General features: G+C 42.0%; 1 protein-coding gene across 2 annotated transcripts in view; it reads left to right on the top strand.

Annotated features, from left to right (window-relative positions):
* The window catches only part of nit2 (nitrilase family, member 2), a 35669-nt gene extending 24075 nt beyond the window's left edge, over positions 1-11594 (top strand). For both annotated transcript variants that reach the window (XM_041211213.1, XM_041211214.1), the window contains exons 7-11: positions 6974-7048; positions 8195-8273; positions 10135-10233; positions 10491-10546; positions 11298-11594. In XM_041211213.1, coding sequence (XP_041067147.1) covers positions 6974-7048; positions 8195-8273; positions 10135-10233; positions 10491-10546; positions 11298-11389 — 401 coding nt within the window. In that variant the 3' untranslated portion in view covers positions 11390-11594. The remainder of the gene's footprint in view (positions 1-6973; positions 7049-8194; positions 8274-10134; positions 10234-10490; positions 10547-11297) is intronic.
* Positions 11595-22717: the final 11123 nt, after the last annotated feature.

The following is a 22717-nucleotide window of genomic DNA, read 5'->3' as shown; positions in this document are numbered from 1 at the left end:
TTAGATCATTGGGTGGAACTCTCGCATATAGGCCAACCTCCTGTAAAAGGAGGAGGGAGCTTGGCTGGTGAGCAGAACAAACTGCATGCATATTTGTTAGAGGGCATTGGCAGAAAGCCAATTGTTAGCCTAATATCCACCTTGTCTGCCAAGAAACTATGCAAGGCAGTGGGAGATTTAAGGTAATTGTTTTAAAAGCAGAGATGTAAACGTTAAATTAAACATTTCAATTGCACAAATTGGGTTTTCAGTTTAAGCTTTAATTTATCTATCTATAAATATTACTGATGACCTGTAGATATCAAGTGGGAACAATCCATTATTTCTTTCTAATTCCTGTTGTCAACAATGGCTTATAATTCTTGTTGAATGTCAGTATTTTCTACAAATATAAATATACCCCCTTAAACTTCCAACATTGTGATAGTTGTCCCATCCATTGCCTCTTTTGTCTTGCCCATCCAGAAACATTAGATCTGCTGAAAATAAGGTACCATCCTAGAACAGGATTCCAGAGGTGCTCAGGTAGCTTGTACAGTAGAATATCATGGTTCAGATTAAACCAGCCTCTAGAGAACAGTGTCTGGCATCAGTAGTCAGTTACTAGGAGATGTGCAACAAATGGTTTGGCATTATTTGCCCACTGGTTTAATTTCCCTCTCTTACACCCACTTCCCTCAGGTGAAGTAGGCAGTCTGCATTCTGAAGCTTCCCGAGGAGGGTTGGGAAGAAACTAGAACTTGCTCTGTGGACAATTGTAAGCATGAACTCATGCTGATATATATGTACACATAGGTTGTTTATAAAGTCCTTGTGCAATTTTAAAGTTTAACTTTGAATGTGAACATGATAGAAGCAAACTGTAAATGGCATACAAAAGCATGATTCAGTCTTTTAATATCAATGCTATTATTGCTGTTAATGTTTTTCATTTCAGAAACTGAAGCTGATTGAAATGGTGACAGAGGAAAGGTGAACTGTTATGATTAGCAGAATTGAAGTCCATGACCATATTTAAAACAATATAAATTGCACTGTCATGCCATTTACAGCTGGACTCTTATCTCAGACTGATGACGTTTACAGCACAGGAGGCAGTCATTCGGCCCCTCGTGTCCGCAACAGTCAACAAAGATCTGACTACACTAATCACATTTTCCAGCGCTTGGCCCATAGCCCTGGAAATTATGGCAACGCAAGTGAACATCTAAAAATGTTTTTATTGTTACGAGAGTCTCTGACTCAACCATTCTTTCAGGCAGTGAGTTCCAGACTCCCACCACCTTCTGGGTGAAAAAATTTCTCCTCAACTCCCCTCTTAGCCATCTACCTCTTACCTTAAATCAAATTCCTTGGTTATTGACCTCTCTACTAAAGAAAAAGTGCCTTCCTATCCATCCTATCTATGCCCCTCAATCTTATATACCTCTATCTGGTCTCCTCTCAACCTTTGCTGCTCCAAGGAAAACAACCCCAGCCTATCCAATCTTTCCTCATAGCTCAGACCTTCCAGCCCAGGCAGCATCCTGGTGAATCTCCTCTGAACCTTCTGCAATCACATCCTTCCTATAATGTGGTGACCAGAGCTGCATGCAGTACTCTAGTTGTGGGCTAATCAGCATTTTATACAGTTCTAGCATTACCTCCCTGCTCTTGTATTCTGTGCCTTGACTAATAAAGGCAAGTATCCCATATGTCTCCTTAACCACCTTATCTACCTGCCCTACTACCATCAGGGATCTGTGGATATGCACACCAAGGTCCCTCTGATCTCCAGTACTTTCCAGGGTCCTACCATTCATAGTGTAATCCCTTGTCTTGTTAGCCCTCCCCAAGTGCATTACCTGACACTTCTGAGTTGAATTCCATTTGCTACTGCTCTGCCCACCTAACCAGTCCATTGATATCCTCCTGCAATTTATGGCTACCCTCCTCACTATTTACCACCCTACCAATGTTCATATCATCCGAGAACTTCTTATCATACCCCTTACATTTAAGTCCAAATCATTTGTGTACAACACAAACAGCAAGGGCCCCAGTACTGAGCCCTGCGGAAACCCACTGGATACAGAATTCCAGTCACAGAAATATCCGTCTATCATTACCCTCTTCTTGCTACCTTTCAGCCAATTTTGGATCCAATGTGTTACTTTGCCTTAGAAACATAGAAAATAGGAGGAGTAGGCCATTCAGCCCTTCGAGCCTGCTCCGCTATTCATTATGACCATGGCTGACCATCCAACTCAATAGCCTGCTCCCGCTTTCTCCCCATATCCTTTGATCCCTTTCACCCCAAGAGCTATATCTAACTCCATCTTGAAAACATACAATGTTTTGGCCTCAACTACTTTGTGGTAGCGAATTCCACAGGCTCACCACTCTCTGGGTGAAGAAATTTCTCCTCATCGCAGTCGTAAATGGTCCGCCCCATATCCTCAGACTGTGACCCCTGGTTCTGGACTCCCCCACCATTGGGAACATCCTTCCTGCATCCACTCTGTCCAGTCCTGTTAGAATTTTATAGGTTTATATGAGAACCCCCGCCCCTCCCATTCTTCTGAACTCCAGCGAATATAATCCTAACCGACTCAATCTCTCCTCATATGTCAGTCCCACCATCCCAGGAATCAGTCTGGTAAACCTTCCGCTGCACTCCCTCCATAGCAAGAACATCCTTCCTCAGATAAGGAGACCAAAATTGTACACAATATTCCAGATGTGGTCTCACCAAGGCCCTGTATAATTGCAGCAAGACATCTCTGCTCTTTTACTCGAATCCTCTCACTATGAAGGCAACATACCATTTGCCTTCTTTACCGCCTGCTGCACCTGCATGCTTACCTTCAGCGACTGGTGTACGAGGACACCCAGGTCTCGTTGCACATTCCCCTCTCTCAATTTACAGCCATTTAGATAATAATCTGCCTTCCTGTTTTTGCTACCAAAGTGGATTACCTCACATTTATCCACATTATACTGCATCTGCCAAGCATTTGCCCACTCACTCAGCTTCTCCAAATCACATTGAAGCATCTCTGCATCCTCCTCACAGCTCACCCTCCCACCCAGCTTTGTGTCATCTGCAAATTTGGAGATATTACATTTAGTTTCCTTATCTAAATCATTCATATACATTGTGAATAGCTGGGGTCCCAGCTCCGATCCCTGTGGTACCCCGCTAGTCACTGCCTGCCATTTGGAAAAAGAACGGTTTATTCTTACTCTGTTTCCTGTCTGTCAATCAGTTTTCTATCCATCTCAACACACTACCCCCAATCCCACGCACATTAATTTTACACACTAATCTCTTATGTGGGACTTTGTCGAAAGCCTTCTGAAAGTCCAAATAAATCACATCCACTGGCTTCCCCTCAACAACTCTACTTGTTACATCCTTCAAAAAATTCCAGTAGATTTGTCAAGTATGATTTCCCTTTCGTAAATCCATGCTGACTCTTTCCAATTCTGCCACTGCTTTCCAAGAGCTCAGCTATTAAATCTTTTATAAAGGACTCTAGAATTTTCCCCACTACCAACGTCAGGCTGACTGATCTATAATTCCCTGTTTTCTCTCTACCTCCCTTTTTAGATAGTGGGGTTACATTAACTACCCTCCAATCTGTAGGAACCGTTCCAGAATCCAAAGAATCTCGGAAGATGACCACCAATGCATCCACTGTTTCTAGGGCCACTTCCTTAAGTACTCTGGAATGTAGATCATCAGGTCCTGGGGATTTAACAGCCTTCAATCCCATCAATTTCCCCAACACCATTTCCCTACTAATACTGATTTCTTTCAGTTCCTCCCTCTCACTAAACTGTGTTCCCCAACATTTCTGGTATGTTATTTGTGTCCTCCTTTGTGAAGATAGAACCAAAGTATGTATTTAGTTGGTCAGCTATTTCTTTGTTCTCCATTATAAATTCCCCTGTTTCTGACTGTAAGGGACCTACATTTATCTTCACCAATCTTTTCTCTTCACATACCTATGGAAACATTTACAGTCAGTTATTATGTTCCCCGCAAGCTTACTTTCGTACTCTATTGTCCCCATCTTAATCAATCCCTTGGTTCTCCTTTGCTGAATTCTAAACTGCTCCCAGTCCTCAGGTATGTTATTTTTTTCTGGCCAAGTTATATGCCTCTTCCTTGGATCTAATACTATCTCTAATTTGCCTCATAAGCCATGCTTTGGCCACCTTTCCTGTTTTACTTCTGCGCCAGGCAGGAATAAACAATTGTTGCAGTTCACCCATGCGCTCTTTGAATGTTTGCCATTGCCTATCCACTGTCATCCCTCTAAGTAACGTTTCCCAATCCATTATAGCCAACTCACGCCTCATACCATCATAGTTTCCTTTATTATGATTCAGGACCTTAGTCTCAGAATCAACTACGTCACTCTCCATCTTGATGAAGAATTCTATCATATTATGGTCGCTCATCCCCAAGGGGTTTCGCACAACTAGATTGCCAATTATTCCTTTCTTGTTACACAATACCCAGTCTAGGATGGCCTGTTTTATAGTTGGTTCCTCAATGTATTGATCCAGAAAACCATCCTGTATACACTCCAGGAATTCCTCCTCTACTATTGTTATTAATTTGATAATCTATATGCAGATTAAAGTTACCATAATTACAGATGTTCCTTTATTGCATGCTTCTCTAATTTCCTGCGTAATGCCATTCCCAACATCACCACTACAGTTTGGGGGTCTATATACAACCCCTACTAACGTTTTTTGCCGCCTAAGTGTTTCTCAGCTCTACCCATACAGATTCCACATCACCGGAGCTAATATCCTTCCTCACTATTGCGTTAATTTCTTCTTTAACCAGCAATGCAGCTCCACCGCCTTTTCCTTTATATCTGTCCTTGCTAAATACTAAATACCCCTGGATGTTCAGTTCCCATCCCTCATCACCCTGCAGCCATGTCTTCATATTCCCAACTATATCATACCTGTTTACATCTATTTGCGTGGTTAATTCATCCACTTTATTGCGAATGCTCCTCGCGTTAAGGCATATAGCCTTAAGGCTTGTCTTTTTAAGATTACTTATCCCATTCCCACTATTTTTCACAGAGGCCTGTTTGATTCTTGCCCTTGATTTCTCTGCCTATCACTTTTCTTATTCCTCTTTCTGTCTTTTGTTCTTGTCCTTAATTCCCCCTCCTCTGACTCCTTGCATAGGTTGCCATCCCCCTGCCATTTTAGTTTAAACCCTCCCCAACCACTCAAGCAAATATTCCCCCAAGGACATCAGGCCCTATCCTGCCCAGGTTTAACCCATCCCATTTGTACTGGTCCCACCTCCCCCAGAACCTGTCCCAATGTCCCAGGAATCTGAAACCCCCCCCACACCATCTCTTCAGCCACATATTCATCCAATATATCCTGCTATTTCTACTCTGACTAGCACATGGCAGTGGCAGTAATCCTGAGATCACTACCTTTGAGATCCTACTTTTCAATGTACTTCCTAATTCCCTATATTCTGCTTTTAGGACCTCATCTCTTTTTTTACTTATGTCGTTTGTACCAATATGTACCACGACCACTGGCTGTTCACCCTGCCCCTTAAGAATGTCCTGTAGCCACTCGGAGACAACCTTGACCCTAGCACCAGGGAGGCAACATACCATCCTGGAGTCTTGTTTGCAGCCACAGAAATGCCTATCTGTTCCCCTTACAATTGAATCTCCTATAACTATTGCAATCTCAGACTTTTTAACTCCTTCCCTGTGCAGCAGAGCCAACCGTGGTGCAATGAATTTGGCTGTTGCTGCTTTCCCCTGATAGGCCATTCCCCTCAACAGTATCCAAAGCGGTACATCTGTTTTGCAGGGGAATATTCACAGGAGATTCCTGCACTGCCTGCCTAGTGCTGTTGCTCTGTCTGGTCGCCACCCATTCCCTTCCTGCCTGTGGACTCTTAGCCTGCGGTGCGACCACCTCTCTATATGTGCTATCCACAATGGAGCATCTGCGAGGCAGAGAGTACAGTGTCCTCAGCTGATGCTCCAGTTCCGAAAGCTGGACTTCCAGGAGCTGCAGCTGGAGACACTCCCCGCACACATGCTGGCCCCCGACACTGGAAATGTTCCTGGCTTCCCACATAGAGCAGGATGAGCACACCACGGCTTTGAGCTCTCCTGCCATGACTTACCCCTTTAAGTTAAATTAAACCTTTTGTAAGATACCTAATATCAATTAATCCAGCGCCCTTCTTCCCTGCTCCTCATTGTTACAGAATATAACCCTTACAAACGATGAACCACAAAATAAGACCTTAAAAACTATAAGTGATAAAAGTAGTAAATACTTAGCCGACCATACTCACGGTACTCAAAGGATCACTTAGTTCCTACTCATCGAACTCCCTCAGTCACCAAACTCCAACTTAAACACTCTCCTGCAGTCCAAAGTCAACACTGTAAGATGACCTGTTTTTATACTCTCTTAATCTAGCCTCTAAAAATCTGTTTCAGCCAGTTATCTAATCAACTAGTTGTAGCTATAAGCAGAGCCTGTATAAACCATGTTTTAAAGCTGGCCTAAAACTCACCTTCTTCCAACCCAAATAGCAACTTTTAGCTAATTACTAAATTAAAGAGAGACTAGATTTTAGATAGAAATTAACCCTTAAATTCCCACAGTCACCAAACTCCAACTTAAGCATTCAACTGCAGCCCAAAGCAGCACTCTGGTGCCTTGGATCTTGACTAGTCTGCCATGAGGGACCTTATCAAAAGCCTTGCTGAAGTCCATGTAGACCACATCAAATGCATGTGGTCATGTTTACATCCAAAGTTATTATAATTCAAAGTTGCCCAAGGAGTTTATAAATGGCGTGCTTTGATGTGTGTTCTGTATACACATACATATACACACACATCCATTCTAAATTAAAGCCCGATCATGCCTTAATCAGTCATCTTTTAATCTTTATCTCTCTTTTCAGCTTACTGCAAGATTGGGATTGGGATCTGTTATGATATGAGGTTTGCAGAACTTGCTCAAATTTACACAAAAAGAGGCAAGTAAAAGACAAAATGATAAAAGCAAAATATGGTGGATGTTGGAAATCTGAAATAACAGAAAATGCTGGAAAAACTCAGGTCTGGCAGCATCTGTGGAGAGAGAAACAGTTAATGTTTTGGAGTCCATATGACTCTTCAGAGGGTCAAACATTTTGTTTTTATTATAAGACAAATGATATTTTGGAACATAAAGCTATTATGTGTCCAGGTGTTTGCTTCCTCCATACAGCATAGTGACGTATGATCCAAGGTGTTGTCTTTTATATGAGATGCCTTGTCAGATTGCTCATACAGATGAGAAAGATCCAGTAGCAGTATTCAAAGAAGAGCAAGCGTGACTCCAGTGTCCTGACCAATATTTATCCCTCAACTTACAACCCTAAAACACATTATCAGGTCATTTCTGTTTGTTAGTCTTTGGTGTGCACAACCGGCTGTTATCTTACCTCACCTGGGAGCAGCGCCTGCACTTCAAAAGTATCGCATTGGCTTTGAAGCTGCTGGGAATGACCTCTGAAGACTTGGAATGCCTATATAAACTCTTTCAAAGGTTGATTACTGATTTGAATCCCTCTTATCCATGCATTTATTTCATAACTGTTTAAAACTGCTGTAAAAACCCTGAGCTCTGATGCTTTGAAAACCACCCATTTACATGGAAGGCAGATGCCATAGACAACTGTTGTGCTTGTATTCATACATTTTTTTTTCAAAAGTTGTCACTCAGTTTTATTTCTGACCACTGCAGCTTCTTTGATTGTGGAAAGTCAGTACAAACCAATAATCATAAATTTGTACGGGTGGATTGACTGCTCAGCTAGAAAAGAACAAGGTTTGGTCATCAGGAGAAGGGTTGCCAGAGGGATTATTTGTTCCATCTAGATATGAATGCATGCCAGTTGTTTGTCCTGCTATTTGAGCTAGGAGAGGACACCAAACTAAAATTGTGGATAAAGCCCCTATAGCTGTTTCTCCATCACTGGTGCTAATGCAAATGGTGCACCTGTTCCCCTCTTTGGTAGCTGCCAGATATTCTATTTAGTAACCATAAAAAAACATGAAAAAAAATCAGTTAGCTCTTGTTTTAAAATTAATGTGGGTCATGTGTTATGAAAACTAATTTTTTTTTAATGGCTCTACAGGCTGCCAACTTCTAGTTTATCCAGGAGCATTCAACATGACAACAGGACCAGCCCATTGGGAACTCTTACAAAGGGCTAGGTGAGTGGCAAAGATATTGTGTGTGGATTATGTGAGAATATATAGGTGGTCATTTTATTTTTAATCAAGTATTGAAACAACAGGAAATCAAGCCTTAAGAGTGGTGTGGAGGTGATGGATTACAAACTGTCAAGACTCATTTAATAGCTTTGTTGCACACGGCACAAAACAACCAATCAATAGTGTGCAATTATTTGTACTTAACTTGGAGGTCATGTTGTTCAAAGTAACCCTCATTTAATGGGAATGGTGGATTTACATGCTGTTCCCATGTTGGATTCACAGTCAGTACAATTATATATTTTTTAAAACTGCAAATGCTGGAAAACTGGAGTCAAAACAGAACATGTTGGAAACGTGGAAGGTTCATCGGGAAGGATAGATTAACCTTTAGGGTAGAGACAATTGGTTAAAACTGAAAGATCAGAGAACTCCTTAATAATGTAATGGGGCCTCTGGCAGGAGGTGGCAATAATGGTGGTTGGGGTGGGGCAGGAAACAGGGGAACTGGTCGCCCCCTGCAGGGAACGGTTTCTTTGGTCTTTGATAAGCTGAGGGGCAGAGCCAGATGCCATGAGGCAAGGGAGAAAGCAGCAAGGACGAATCCAGAACTCGAGTGGCAAGAGCCTAGGGCAGTTTGAAGCCCCCAAGGGTGGCTAAAGAGGCAGAAAGGTAAATTAGATACTTAGTCAGACCAACTGGCAGCACTCAAGTCTGAGAGGCTTCATGGAGAAAGAGGAGAGAAGGACCTGTAGCCAGAAGCTGAAGCAGTTCAAAACTGGTGAGTCACTGCGTTGAGGAGCCAAGGCCACAAATAGGGTAGAGAGATCTGGAGCATCGGCTGTGAATATTCTCTAAATATAGTTTGTTTCCTGGAGTTGTACTTTCCCTCAAGGGTTGATATCGCTTTGATGCCAGTGGAATAAATGAACCTTGTTTTATAACCTTTGTACCGCCTGTGTGCTTAAATTACACAAAGGCTGAATAAAACAGGAGAGAACAATGTCAGAAATGTTGACCATTGCCACAAAATCAGGTAAATAACTAGCAAACCAGTACACATCCATTACCTTCTGACATCTATTAATCTTGTTCTAACCTTGAACAGTGAAGAATTTCATTGAAATGAACAGTATTTAGATAGTTGAGACAGACAAGTAGAGATGATTCTGTGGAGAGAAGAGACTGAGGAGGGGCAAGTGAAGTTAAGATCTATGAACAAGGAGTGACATTCAAATAGGATGTGAGTGCCATTGGCAAGGTCACATTTATTGTCCTTGGCCCAACGGGTGGATCACTATTGAAAGACTGGAAAACTGGGTAGAGCCCTATTCAGCCAAAATATTGCATTGTGTTCTCCTTATTTCAAAAGGGGAATCCATAGATGGCTCTTCATTCACTCCCCACCCTCCAAGTGGGTGGATCTGGGACTCTCCCAGATCACTATACCTTTAAAGCCTTTGCAGAACTAACACCAACTAAAAAGATCCTGGAAGCAGTTATCAAGCCAGGATATGGGGGTGTGAAAGGAAGGAAATTTGATTACTCTTGACAGCCTCTCAGAGCTGAGGAGTACTGTTGGAGTCCTTAGAGCAGCACTGTGCCAATGTTATCTTCCTTTGTGGCTCAGTAGTTTCTTTGTGCAATGCACCCACTTCTGGTATGCTATTAACTCTATCCCGATAACTCTGCAGGGTCAGCACCAATTTAGGGCCATTATTTTTTTTAAAAAGTCATGTAGTCTAATATCAAATCTATGTTTTTTAAAATCCTATAGAATAATGTAGAATGTTGCTGTAAAGTGTACTGTACATGAAAAGAAACAGCATTTTTGTTAAATTGCTCTTTCATCTGTTAACAGGGCTGTTGATAATCAGGTGTTTGTAGCAGCAGTATCACCTGCACGAAATGAGAATGATTCCTATGTGGCTTGGGGTCACAGCAGTATAGTAAACCCATGGTATGTATTTCAAAAGATAATTACAGACAAGGAAAATCATTTGGTCTTTTGAGCTCATCCATCCAGAAGTTACCTCCCATTGCTTGTTTCTTACACAACTCTAGAGTAGTAGAGGCAAAGCTCTATCTAGAAGTTCATTCCATTTTTAATTGTTCACTCTTAAAACATTACTTTTAGAAAAAAATCAATTTTGCTTACAAGCACTTAAAATCAAACTTTTTTTTTTAAATATATGCACCTGTTTCTTGTCTTTTCAGGGGTGAAGTTGTAACCAAAGCAGGTACTGAAGAAACTATTGTATATGCAGACATAGGTGAGATTCTTAAATCTTGTAACAGTTGAAAAGCTTATCTCCTCTGATTGGTAATTAAATATGCAAGAAAAATTTCCCCTCCTTTATTGCTTTTCTTGCCCAATTCTTCAATGTGGATGGCTAGATGATATATGCTCAGTTTGTCATCAGTACTTTTCTTGGGTTTGATATGGAAATAAGTGGACCAATTTGATCCACCTTTTCATTTTCTTGCTGGACTCTGGAGGGTGGTCACTCTTGTGGTCTGACTTAGATGGGATTTTCTATTCTTAAATTCTCATCTTTTTTTATCTCTTTATTCACACTTGATACAAAAGTTCATAAAGTTACTTCATTTCTAACTGCACGTTTGTTCGAAAAAGCATTCATCTGAAAATATATTTGCTATATTTTATACAATACTTCTAATTAGAAGAAATTCAGTTCCAGCAAACCTCTGAAATCCCTAGACACCTAGAGCTCTCTGTAATGTGTCCTGCCAAACAAAATTTTCTCAGGAGCATCTGCTGAATTTGATCATTTATTATTTTTGAATTAAGCTTTGACAAGTACACCAGTTTCAATGTTGCAGTACTGGCAAATAAAAATGGTTAACACAGCTGTTACTAATTTGAAGCAGATAAATACCTAATTCCTGTATACAAGAAAACTTAAAGAAGCATCTGTTGATGTTCAATTCAGGAACATGTGTTATTTCTGCAAAGACAGACACTGCATTGAAATTCAATTTTTTTGCAATTTTCCTCAACAGATTTGAAATATCTTTCGGACATTCGTCAACAGATACCAGTTCTTAAGCAGAAACGACATGATCTCTACAAGGTTCAGGCAATGCAAGATTGAGTATCACAGCGTTAAGATTGGTGAGGTCCTTCAGTCAATTGCAGTACATGGAAATACAAATCTTCCACTTACCTCAATTTGGTATTGATCCTAAACCCACCTGGATTTAAAACTGCAGATGCACAAAACATCTTTTTTTCCCCACGTAAAGTTATGTATTATTAGGAAGGAATAATAATAAAGTCTTCAGTTTTAAATGACAAAATCGCTCATGGTTTAAAATGTCACATGAACTAGCTTTAAATTATAGTTTTCTACGCTGCCATCTATTATTAATGCATATATTTTCTATGACATGTATAATTATACAAGTGCAGTTAAAGATTGTTGATATTACATTAATTGTAGATTGAGACATTATGGCAATGTTAGCAGTGGAGATTAATATCAGTGAAAAGAACAAACTTGCATTTGTCTTCAAGACTTCAAAAGACTTTACAATAAGGTATTGCAATTGTACATTCTTTGCTTTTCACTTTTGCTTTCCTGAACATGGTGACTTGTGGATCCACAGGCACTTGCAGTCCTCTTGTACCTCACCTAGTAGTCATATTCACTCCAAATGAATAATTGCCAATACTACACTTCAAAAGTACTTCATTGACTACAAAACACTTTAAGGCAAGCTGAGGTCATGAGAGATGCTATACAAGATCATTAAAGGGGGAGGGGGGGAATAAATAAATAAATCACAGTTGAGGCCATTCCTATCCTTCCTTCATGTTAACTCATTCACACTTTCCAACAGAGGGTACTGGCTGATCAGAAGGAAATTATACCAATACTTGCTAGTTGGGGTACACGATGGCCAACTTTTGTATGCTCTGTTTCTGCTGGAACAGCACTGAGAAAGTGGCACAGCGCCAGAATCCTCCTCTATAGTTGAATGATTCACTAGGTTATTATACAGATGTTAGACGAATTCATTTACTTTACAATTCCATCACAGATTTATTTAAGGGACAGTGCAGAATGGAGGTGTCTACAAGGTAATAATATTGACACAAACTGCAAAAAGTGAAGCTCAAGTGGTTAATTGTCATCAAAACACTGAAATTTGGACCTTTTTGTTAAGCATTTAAAAAAACGACCAAACTACCTTCAAACATTACTTGCAGTACAATGGAGGATGTACATTAACAGGAACAGAAGCATCAAGCTATGTTAAAAACTGTATGTGGGGCCTGCCATATCACATTAAGCCCTCAGATCATGATTGGTGTACATGAGCAACCACTGAGGTTAATTGATTTTTTTTTGCTGGGGAAATTTTACCAGGAAGTAATCAGCTTTTTAAAATAAATTTGTACAGAAAATCATTTGTGACGTTTGTTGGGTAATCCAAGAAGTGCAATGGAATCTTTCAGCTAGATTGCCTGAATGACCTTCCTCGTTTGTATCCATCTAAACTACTGCTCATGATGATCAGTTGGCTGCGGTTATAATTAGTCCATACTACTAGTGAAGAGCATCTTCCCAATCTTCACGAACATGGATCAATGCTAGGGCCTCAACTTTTTACAATTTATATAAATGACTTGGACAAAGGGACCGAAGGAATGGTTGCTGATGATAAAGATAGGTAGAAAAGTAAATTGTGAAGGGACATAGATAGGTTGAGTGAGTGAGCAAAGATCTGGCAAATGAAGTATAATGTGGGAAAATGTGAAATTGTCCATTTTGGCAGGAAGAATAAAAAAGCTCATCTAAATAGTGACAGATTACAGAACTCGGAGATTCAGAGGGATCTGGGTGTCCTAGTGCATGAAACACAAGGTTAGTATGCAGGTACAGCAGGTAATTAGGAAAGCTAATAGAATGTTATTGTTTATTGTGAGAGGAATTAATTACAAAAGTAGGGAGGTTATGCTTCAGTTGTACAGGGCATTGGACATCTGGAGTATTTTGTACAGACTGTATTGTACAGACAATAAGGTTTCCTTATTTAAGGAAGGATGTAAATGCATTAGAAGCAGTTCAGATAAGGTTTACTAGACTAATACCAGGAATGGGTGGGTTGTCGTATGAGGAAAGGTTGGACAGGTTAGGCTTGTATCCACTGGAATTAAGAGTAAGAGGTGACTTGACTGAAACATAAGATCCTGAGGGGTCTTGACAGGGTGGATGTAGAGAGGATGTTTCCTCTTGCGGGAGAATTTAGAACTAGGGGTCATTGCTTAAAAAAAAAAAGGGTCACCCATTTAAGACAGATGAGAAATTGATAGTCATGAGTCATTGGAACTCTTGCTCAAAAGTCAGTGGAAGCAGAGTCTCGGAATATTTTTAAGGGCAGAGCTGGGTAGATTCTTGAGTAACAAGGGAGTGGTGAAAGGTTAGTTGGGAGTTGGCAGGAATGTGGGGTTGAGATTACTATCTGATCGTCCATGATCTTATTGGATGACGGAGCAGGCTCGAGGGGCTGGGTGGCCTACTCCTGCTCTTAATTTGTATGTTTCTGTCAATGAACTTGCAGAATCCCTCCACAAGGTTCCATAGCAGTGGGAACATTTGGGACAGATGTTTCCATACTGTTCCAATAGCCTGCATAAGTGAGGTCCCTACTAAAGCCACCATTGCTGTTGTCAAATACTCAATAGCCACACTTCCCACCCCCTCCCCCCCCTCCCCTCCCATTGTGTGGGTGGAAGGGTAGATGATCAACTAGTTTGGATTCTGTATTTTAAATAGCGTTTGTTTTAAAAGAGAAGACATCTACAGACTGTTTCACCTTATATAGAGACAGAGCTAAGCATTCCACAACCAACAGATCAGACCTAAGCTCTGCAGTCCTACCACATCCAGTTGTGAAAAGTGATGAACAATTAAACAATGAGCAGGAGGATAACGCCCCTCCAATATTCCCATCCTCAATGATTGGGGAGCCAAGCACATCAGTACAAAAGATAAGCTTGAAGCATTTGCAAAAATTATCAGCTAGAAGTGTCGAGTGGATGATTCATCTCTACCTCCTCTGGAGGTTCCCCAGCATCACAGGTGCCAGTCTTCAGTCAATTTGATTCATTCCATGTGATTAACATCTGAAGGCACTGGATAGTGCCAAGGCTATGGACCCTGATAATATTCCAGCAATAGTACTGAAAACTTGTTCTCCAGAACTTGCCACGCCTCTAACAAAGCTGTTTTAGTACAGCTACAACATGGCATCTACCAGCTATGTGGATAATTGCCTAGGTATGTCCTGTACACAAAAAGCAGGACAAATCCATCCTGGCCAATTACTACCCCATCAGTCTGTCTATCTTGACCATCAGTAAAGTGATGGAAGAAGTCATCAGCAGTGCTATCAAGCAAACTTGCTTAGCAATAACCTGAACACTGATGCTTAGTTAGTACCAGGGCCACTCAGCTCCTGACTTCATTACAGCCTTGGTTCATACATGGACAAGAGCTGAACTCCAGAGGTGAGGCAAGAGTGACTGCCCTTGACATCAAGGCCATATTTGACTGAGTATAGCATCAAGGAGCCCTAGCAAAGCTGGAGTCAGCGGGAATCAGGGAAAACTCTCCACTGATTGGAGTCATACCTTGCCTAAAAGGACGATGATTGTGGTTGTTGGGGGCCAATTATCTCAGTTCCAGGATGTCACTGCAGGAGTTCCTCAGGGTAGTGTTCTAGGCTTAACCATCTTCAGTGAATTCAATAACTTTCCTTTCAGCATAAGGTCAGAAGTGGGGATGTTCGCGATGATTGCACAATGGTCAGCACCATTTGCAACTCCTCATACTGAAGCAGTCCATGTCCAAATGCAGCAAGACCTGGCCAATATCTAGGCTTGGGCTGACAAGGGACTAGTGACATTTGCACCACACAAGTGTCAAGCAATGACCATCTCCAACAAGAGATTCTAACCATCACCCCTTGACATCCAATGGCGTTATCATCGCTGAATCCCACACCATCAATATCCTGGGAGATACAATTGATCAGAAACTGAACTGGACTAGCCATATTAATACTGTGGCTATGAGTGCAGGTCAGAGATTAGGAATCCTGCGGCGAGTAACTCACTTCCCAACTCCCCAAAGCCTGTCTAGCAGTGCAATAAATACTCTCCACTTACCTGAATGAGTGCAGCTCCAACAACACTCAAGAAACTTGACACCATTCAGGACAAAGCAGCCCAGTGAATTGGCACCCCATCCACAAACAAACATTCACTCCCTCCACCAACGAAGCAGTGGCAGCAGTGTGTACCATCTGTAAGATGCACTGCAGAAACTCACCAAAGCTGCTTAGACAGCACCTTCCAAACTCACGGCCATTATCATCTAGAAGGACAAAGGCAGCAGATATGTGGGAACGCCACTACCTGGAAGTTCCCCTCCAAGCCACTCACCATCCTGATATGGAACTATATTGCTGTTCCTTCACGGTCACTGGGTCAAAATCCTGGAACTTCCTCCCTAACAACACGGTGTTCCTACACCACATGGACTGTAGTGGTTCAAGGCAGCAGCTCACCACCACCTTCGAAAGCAATTTGGGATGGGCAACAAACATTGGCTTAGCCAGCAATGCTGAAATCACATGAAGGAATGAAAAAAGAACTCAGGTGCATTCAGGATAATGGAATTCCCCTTTGTGCTAGCTGATCCCTCAAACATGATCTTGTATATGCCTTCTGTTCATGGCTATCCCATCCTCATCAATATTTGATGCCTGATGCGGTGTTTCCTCAATGTCTGTAGTAGAGGCATCTGTGATTCTGCCTAGTTCACGTGCAGATGGTGACAGCGATGTTCTTTCAATGCAGCTGATCTACTGGATTCACCTTGTTATGTTCAGAGGACAGATAAGTTATGAGAACATTTATCTTATTACAGGAACCGTTAAGTGCTTGGAACAGTCTGGTCTTTGGACATACCCATAAATAAATGGTATGGTACCTACCATGAGTTTTGTTCTTTCATTTATTCTTTGCAGACCTTCTAAACTCTTCCCCTGACAATATAAAGTGTAGCTTTCCCATATGGACCAAGTTCCTCATTAGCTAGGACTTTACATTTTGCCTATTCCTATTACGTGCAAATTAAATTTTGCCTTTAAATTCAAGTGGGGATTGGAACACTCATTTGGTGTGGGAAATCTATAATCTCTGCCATCAAACCATTTAATCTGACTTACCTAGAAAAACTCAGCAGGTCTGGCAGCATCGGCGGAGAAGAAAAGAGTTGACGTTTCGGGTCCTCATGACCCTTCGACAGAACTCGAAACGTCAACTCTTTTCTTCTCCGCCGATGCTGCCAGACCTGCTGAGTTTTTCCAGGTAATTCTGTTTTTGTTTTGGATTTCCAGCATCCGCAGTTTTTTTGTTTTTACCATTTAATCTAATTTGCACAATCCTGCTATTTCCACTAACACTTGCTCTATCTTTACTAACATTTCTCTCGTTACACCAATTTTTTGTGGATGGCTGTATCCTTGATAACTGTAACTTTCACTAGTGTTCAATAATCCTGTGCTGGCACTTTGTAGTAACAACCAGGCCTCATCATTGTTTTCAGTTTTTCTCTTAAATAAACCAACTTCATCCTGAACCTCATAGATCCTCTCCCAAACTGCAGAGACTATTCACCTCACCTGTCTTATATTGCTGCTACTTCTGCTATCAAGTGCTTTTTGTTCTGTTATTGTGCTACCAACACTTGTACGGCTTCATTGTTAAATTGGCTTATTCTGTTGCATCCAAGATATTTATTGCTTTAAAAACAGCATAGTTCATCGTAACAGCATAAGAAACAGGACTAGACTATGTAACCCCTTCAAGCCTGTTCTTCCATTCGTTATGATCATGTCTGACCTTCTGTCTCAACCCACTTTCCTGTCCAATCCCCAATATTCCCAAAGAGAACAAAAATCCGTCTGTCACAGCCTTAAATATACTTAATGGAGTATCCACAACCCCAACAATTCCAAACATTCACAACCCGCTGAGTGAAGAAATTTCTCATCTCCCCAGTCCCAAATGATTGACCCCAGGTCCTAGATTCCCCAACCTGGACTGTCTACCCCACCCTCTTCAGAATCATTTCAATGATATTACCTCTCATTCTTTGAAACTCCAGAGAGTATAGGTCCAATTTACTCAGTCTCTCACAGGAGAACTCTTTCATCCCAAGGTCCACTAGGAAATGGGGATTAGCAGGAAAGTGAGTTGAGACAGAAGATCAGACGCAATCATAATGAATGGCAGAACAGGCTTGAGTGGTTTCATAGTCTAGTCCTCCTGTTCCTTATGCTGTTACAATGAACTATGCAGGTTTTAAAGCAGTAAATGTCTTGGATGCAACAGAATAAGCCAATTTAACAATGAGACTGTACAAGTGTTGGTAGCACAATCTAGTGAACCTTGGCTGTACCATTCCAATACAAGTATCGCCTTCTTTAAACATGGGAGACCAAAACTGTGTACACTACTCCAGGTGTGGTCTCACCAACATCCAATAGAACTGTAGCAAGATTTCCTTATTTTTAAACTCCAATCACATTGCAATAAAGGCCAATGTGCCATTTGCCTTCCTATTTGCTTGCTGTACTTGCATGCTAATTTTGTGTTCCTTGTCTAAGTCTCTGAATACCAACATTTAGAGGTTTAGTTGTTTGGTAGTATAGAATTTGAGTATTACTGAAAAAAAGAGACATGCTGTCAAAGCTTTTCATCTTGCATTCATCAAGACAATTCATAAGAATAGCACTAGTAAAGGGAACAATTTATACTGCATGAGAAGAATGTACTGGCAAGTGGACTCTGATTGGTAGAGGTGTTGGTAGAGGTGTTAAAAGGAGAATAAACCAGGGGACAGTTAACTGCCAAGTTTTTGTTCAAATTCAAACTAGGCAGGTCGACTCTGATTGGTCAAGGCATTGCTATGGAGAATGACTGTTTCCAAAGCTTTTGTTTAGTTGAAAAAGGCACAATGCGTGGATATGCTCCTTCTGTCAGCAAAGGACAGAGTCATGTGTGTGAATATATGTAGTTTCCAGCACGCTTGAATGAGCCACACTGTGAGCCCTACTGATGGTCTTAAATTGGTTTTCAGTGTAATTCTTAGCACACAATCAGGATTCTTTAGCAAGTGCTGTACAACCACAGAATCATATCCAATGTTGGACACAGTTTCCTGAGTTTTGCAAGCGTGGGCTGGTTGGGTACGGTCTGTACTCTGCCTGTTGTGAACAGCAGAAGGGACATGCTGTTTGATACGATCTGCCAGTCATTGGGATGTACAGCCTACTTACCTGGCATCACATTGGCACTTTAGTCATTGTATAATAGGCAGAATATTTTTAAAGTTTGATAGCATCCTGTTAAGGGAATACTACTCATGTTGCTACTGCATGGTAACAGCGTGAAATGGCTAGCTTCACCTGTTACTAAAATTTACGTTACTCTTCCAGGGCAAACTGACATAGACTGGGTACTTTTCAGGACCAAAAGTGGCAATCTTAAACCCATCCATTAGTTTGAGCGATATACAGCAAACAACGATCTGGTCAGGGTAGCCATTATCCTGTAGAATGCCTTTATGCACCCAATTTCAACATCAAGTTTGCAAGGTGAGCAAATGGCTGGGGCCCTATTTATGAGGTTGTTGATAAGGCCAATCTTAAAATGCTTGGAACTATAGGAATCCCAACATTTATACTGACCAGTGGAGTTAGGCTTGCAGTAGAACAAACAAAGAAAAGTACAGCACAGGAACAGGCCTTTCAGCCCTCCAAGCCTGCGCCGATCACATTGCCCATCAACTAAAACATTTTGCACTTCCAGGGTCCATATCCCTCTTCTCATCCTTTTCATGTATTTGTCAGGCTGCCTCTTAAACACCACTATTGTACCTACTTCCACCACCTCATCTGGCAACGAATTCCAGACACTCACTACCTTCTGCGTAAAAAAACTTGACTCGCACATCTCCTTTATAGTTTTTTCCTCTCACTTTAAATCTATGTCCCCTAGTAATTGACTCTTCCACCCTGGGAAAAAGCTATCTACTCTGTCCGAGTTTCTCCAACCTCTCCGCATAGCTAATAACTTCCAGACCAGGCAGCATCCTGATTAACTTCCTCTGCACCCTCTCCAATGCCTCCATATCCTTCTGGTAATGTGGTGACCAGAATTGCACACAATATTCCAAGTATGGCCTAACCAAGGTTCTATACAGCTGCAGCATGACTTCCCAGCTTTTATACTCAATACCCCTGCCAATGAAGGCAAGCATGCCATATGCCATCCTGACTACTTTATCCACCTGCGTTGCCACGTTCAGTGACCTGTGGACCTGTACACCCAGATCCTCTGCCTGTCGATGCACTTAAGGGTTCTGCCATTTGCTGTATAATTCCTGCCTGTATTAGACCTTCCAAAATGCATTACCTTGCATTTGTCTGGATTAAACTCCATCTGCCATTTCTCCGCCCAAGTCTCTAACCGATCTATATCCCGTTGTAACGTTTGACAATCCTCTTCAGTATCTGCAACTCCTCCAACCTTAGTGTCGTCTGCAAATTTACTAACTAGCCCAGTTACATTTTCCTCCAAATCATTTACGAATGCTACAAACAGCAAAGGTCCCAGCACTGATCCCTGTGGAACTCCACTAGTCACAGCTCTCCATTCAGAAAAGCACCCTTCCACTGCTACCCTCTGTCTTCTATGACCAAGCCAATTCTGTATCCATCCTGCTAGCTCACCTCTGATCCCGTGCGACTTTACCTTCTGTACCAGTCTGCCATGAGGGACCTTGTCAAAGGCCTTACTGAAATCCATGTAGATAACATCCACTGCCCTTCTATCGTCGATCATCTTTGTCACTTCCTCGAAAAACTCGATCAAGTTAGTGAAACACGACCTCCCCTTCACAAAACCATGCTGCCTCTCACTAATACGCCCATTCGCTTCCAAATGGCAGTAAATCCTGTCACGAAGAATCTTCTCCAATAATTTCCCTACCACTGACGTAAGGTTCACCAGCCTGTAATTTCCTGGATTATCCCTGCTACCCTTCTTAAACAATGGAACAACGTTGGCCATTCTCCTGTCCTCTGGGACCTCACCCGTAGCCAGTGAGGATACAAAGATTTCTATCAAGGCCCCAGCAATCTCCTCCCTTGCCTCCCTCAGTACTCTGGGATAGATCCCATCTGGCCCTGGGGACTTATCCACCTTAATATTCAAGACGCCTAACACCTCTTTTTTGATCTCAACATGATCCAGGCTATCTACACACACTTCCCTAGACAAATCGACCGCTAAGTCCTTCTCTTTGGTGAATACTGATGAGAAGTATTCATTTAGTATCTCCCATTTCTTCTGGCTCCACACACAGGTTCCCACCTCTGTCCCTGAGTGGGCCTACCCTTTCCCTGGCTACCATCTTGCTTTTTACATATGTACAAAAGGCCTTGGGATTTTCCTTAATCCTGGTTGCCAGTGACTTTTCATGACCCCTTTTAGCCCTCCTGACTCCTTGCTTAAGTTTCTTCCTACTTTCTTTGTATTCTCCACGGGCTTCATCTGTTCCCAGCCTTCTAGCCCTTACGAATGCTTCACTTTTCTTTTTGACTAATCTCACAATATATTTCATTATCCAAGGTTCCTGAAACTTGCCATGCTTATTCATCATCCTAGCAGGAACATGCCAGTCCTGAATTCTTATCAACTGATGTTTGAAAGCCCCCCACATGTCAGTTGTTGATTTGCCCTCAAACATCTGCCTCCAGTCTAGATTCCTCAGTTCCTACCTAATATTGTTATGATTAGCCTTCCCCCAATTAAGCACCTTAACCCGAGGACTCCTGTTATTCTTATCCACCAGTACCCCGAAACTTACTGAATTGTGGTCACTTTTCCTGAAATGCTCTCCTACTGAAACTTCGACCACCTGGCCGGGTTCATTCCCTAATACCAGGTCCAGTATTGCCCCTTCCCTAGTTGGACTATCTACATATTGTCTCAGGAAGCCCTCCTGGATGCACCTTACAAATTTTGCACCATCCAAACCCCTAGCACTAAGTGATTCCCAGTCAATATAGGGAAAGTTAAAATCACCCACCACAACAACCCTATTGCTTTTACATCTTTCCAAAATCTGCCTACATAACTGTTCCTCAGTCTCCCGCCGGCAATTGGGAGGCCTATAGTAAACCTGCAACATTGTGACTACACCCTTCCTATTCTGGAGCTCTACCCATATTGCCTTGCTATATGAGCCCAACGAGGTGTCCTCCTGTCATACAGCTGTGATATTCCCCTTAACCAGCAGTGCAACTCCCCCACCTCTTCTACATCCCTCTTTATCCTGCCTGAAATATCTAAATCCTGGAACGTTTATCTGCCAATCCTGTCCATCCTTCAACCAAGTCTCTGTAATAGCAATAACATCATAGTCCCAAGCTCTAAGCTCAACTGCTTTGCCTGTTATACTTCTCGCATTGAAACAAATGCATTTCAGACCCCCAGTCCTATTGTGTTCAGTAATTTCTCTCTGCCTGCCCTTCCTCTTAGTTCTACTGGCCATATTCACTGGTTCCTAGTCCTTTATTTCACCTGCTGACCTATTGCTCTGGTTCCCACCCCCCACCATGCTAATTTAAACCCTCCCGAGTGACACTAGCAAACCTTGCAGCCAGGATATTGGTGCCCCTCCAGTTTAGCTGCAACCCATCCTTCTTGTACAGGTCCCACCTGCCCTGCAAGAGATCCCAAGGAACCAGATATCAAAAACCCTCCCTCCTACACCATCTGTTCAGCCATGTGTTCAGCTGCACTATCTTCCTATTTCTAGCCTCACTGGCACGTGGCACAGGGAGTAATCCTGAGATTACAACCCTAGAGGTCCTGTTTTTTTTAAACTTTCTGCCCAACTCCCTGAACTCCCGCTGCAGGACCTTGTCACTCTTCCTGCCTATGTCGTTAGTACCAATGTGTACCACGACCTCTGGCTGTTCTCCCTCCCCCTTCAGAATGTCCCATACCCAATCAGAGACATCCTGGATAAAAACAAAAAAACTGCGGATGCTGGAAATCCAAAACAAAAACAGAATTACCTGGAAAAACTCAGCAGGTCTGGCAGCATCGGCGGAGAAGAAAAGAGTTGATGTTTCGAGTCCTCATGACCCTTCGACAGAACTTGAGTTCGAGTCCAAGAAAGAGTTGAAATATTTCAACTCTTTCTTGGACTCGAACTCAAGTTCTGTCGAAGAGATATCCTGGACCCTGGCACCAGGGAAGCAACATACCACCCTGGTGTCTCTTTCACGACCACAGAAGCACCTATCCGAGCCCCTGACTATAGAGTCCCCCA

This window comes from Carcharodon carcharias, chromosome 18 (genome assembly GCF_017639515.1).
Source record: "Carcharodon carcharias isolate sCarCar2 chromosome 18, sCarCar2.pri, whole genome shotgun sequence".
Lineage (NCBI taxonomy): Eukaryota > Metazoa > Chordata > Chondrichthyes > Lamniformes > Lamnidae > Carcharodon > Carcharodon carcharias.
Note: the sequence above shows the minus strand (reverse complement) of the source record. Positions and strands in the feature narration are given on the sequence as shown.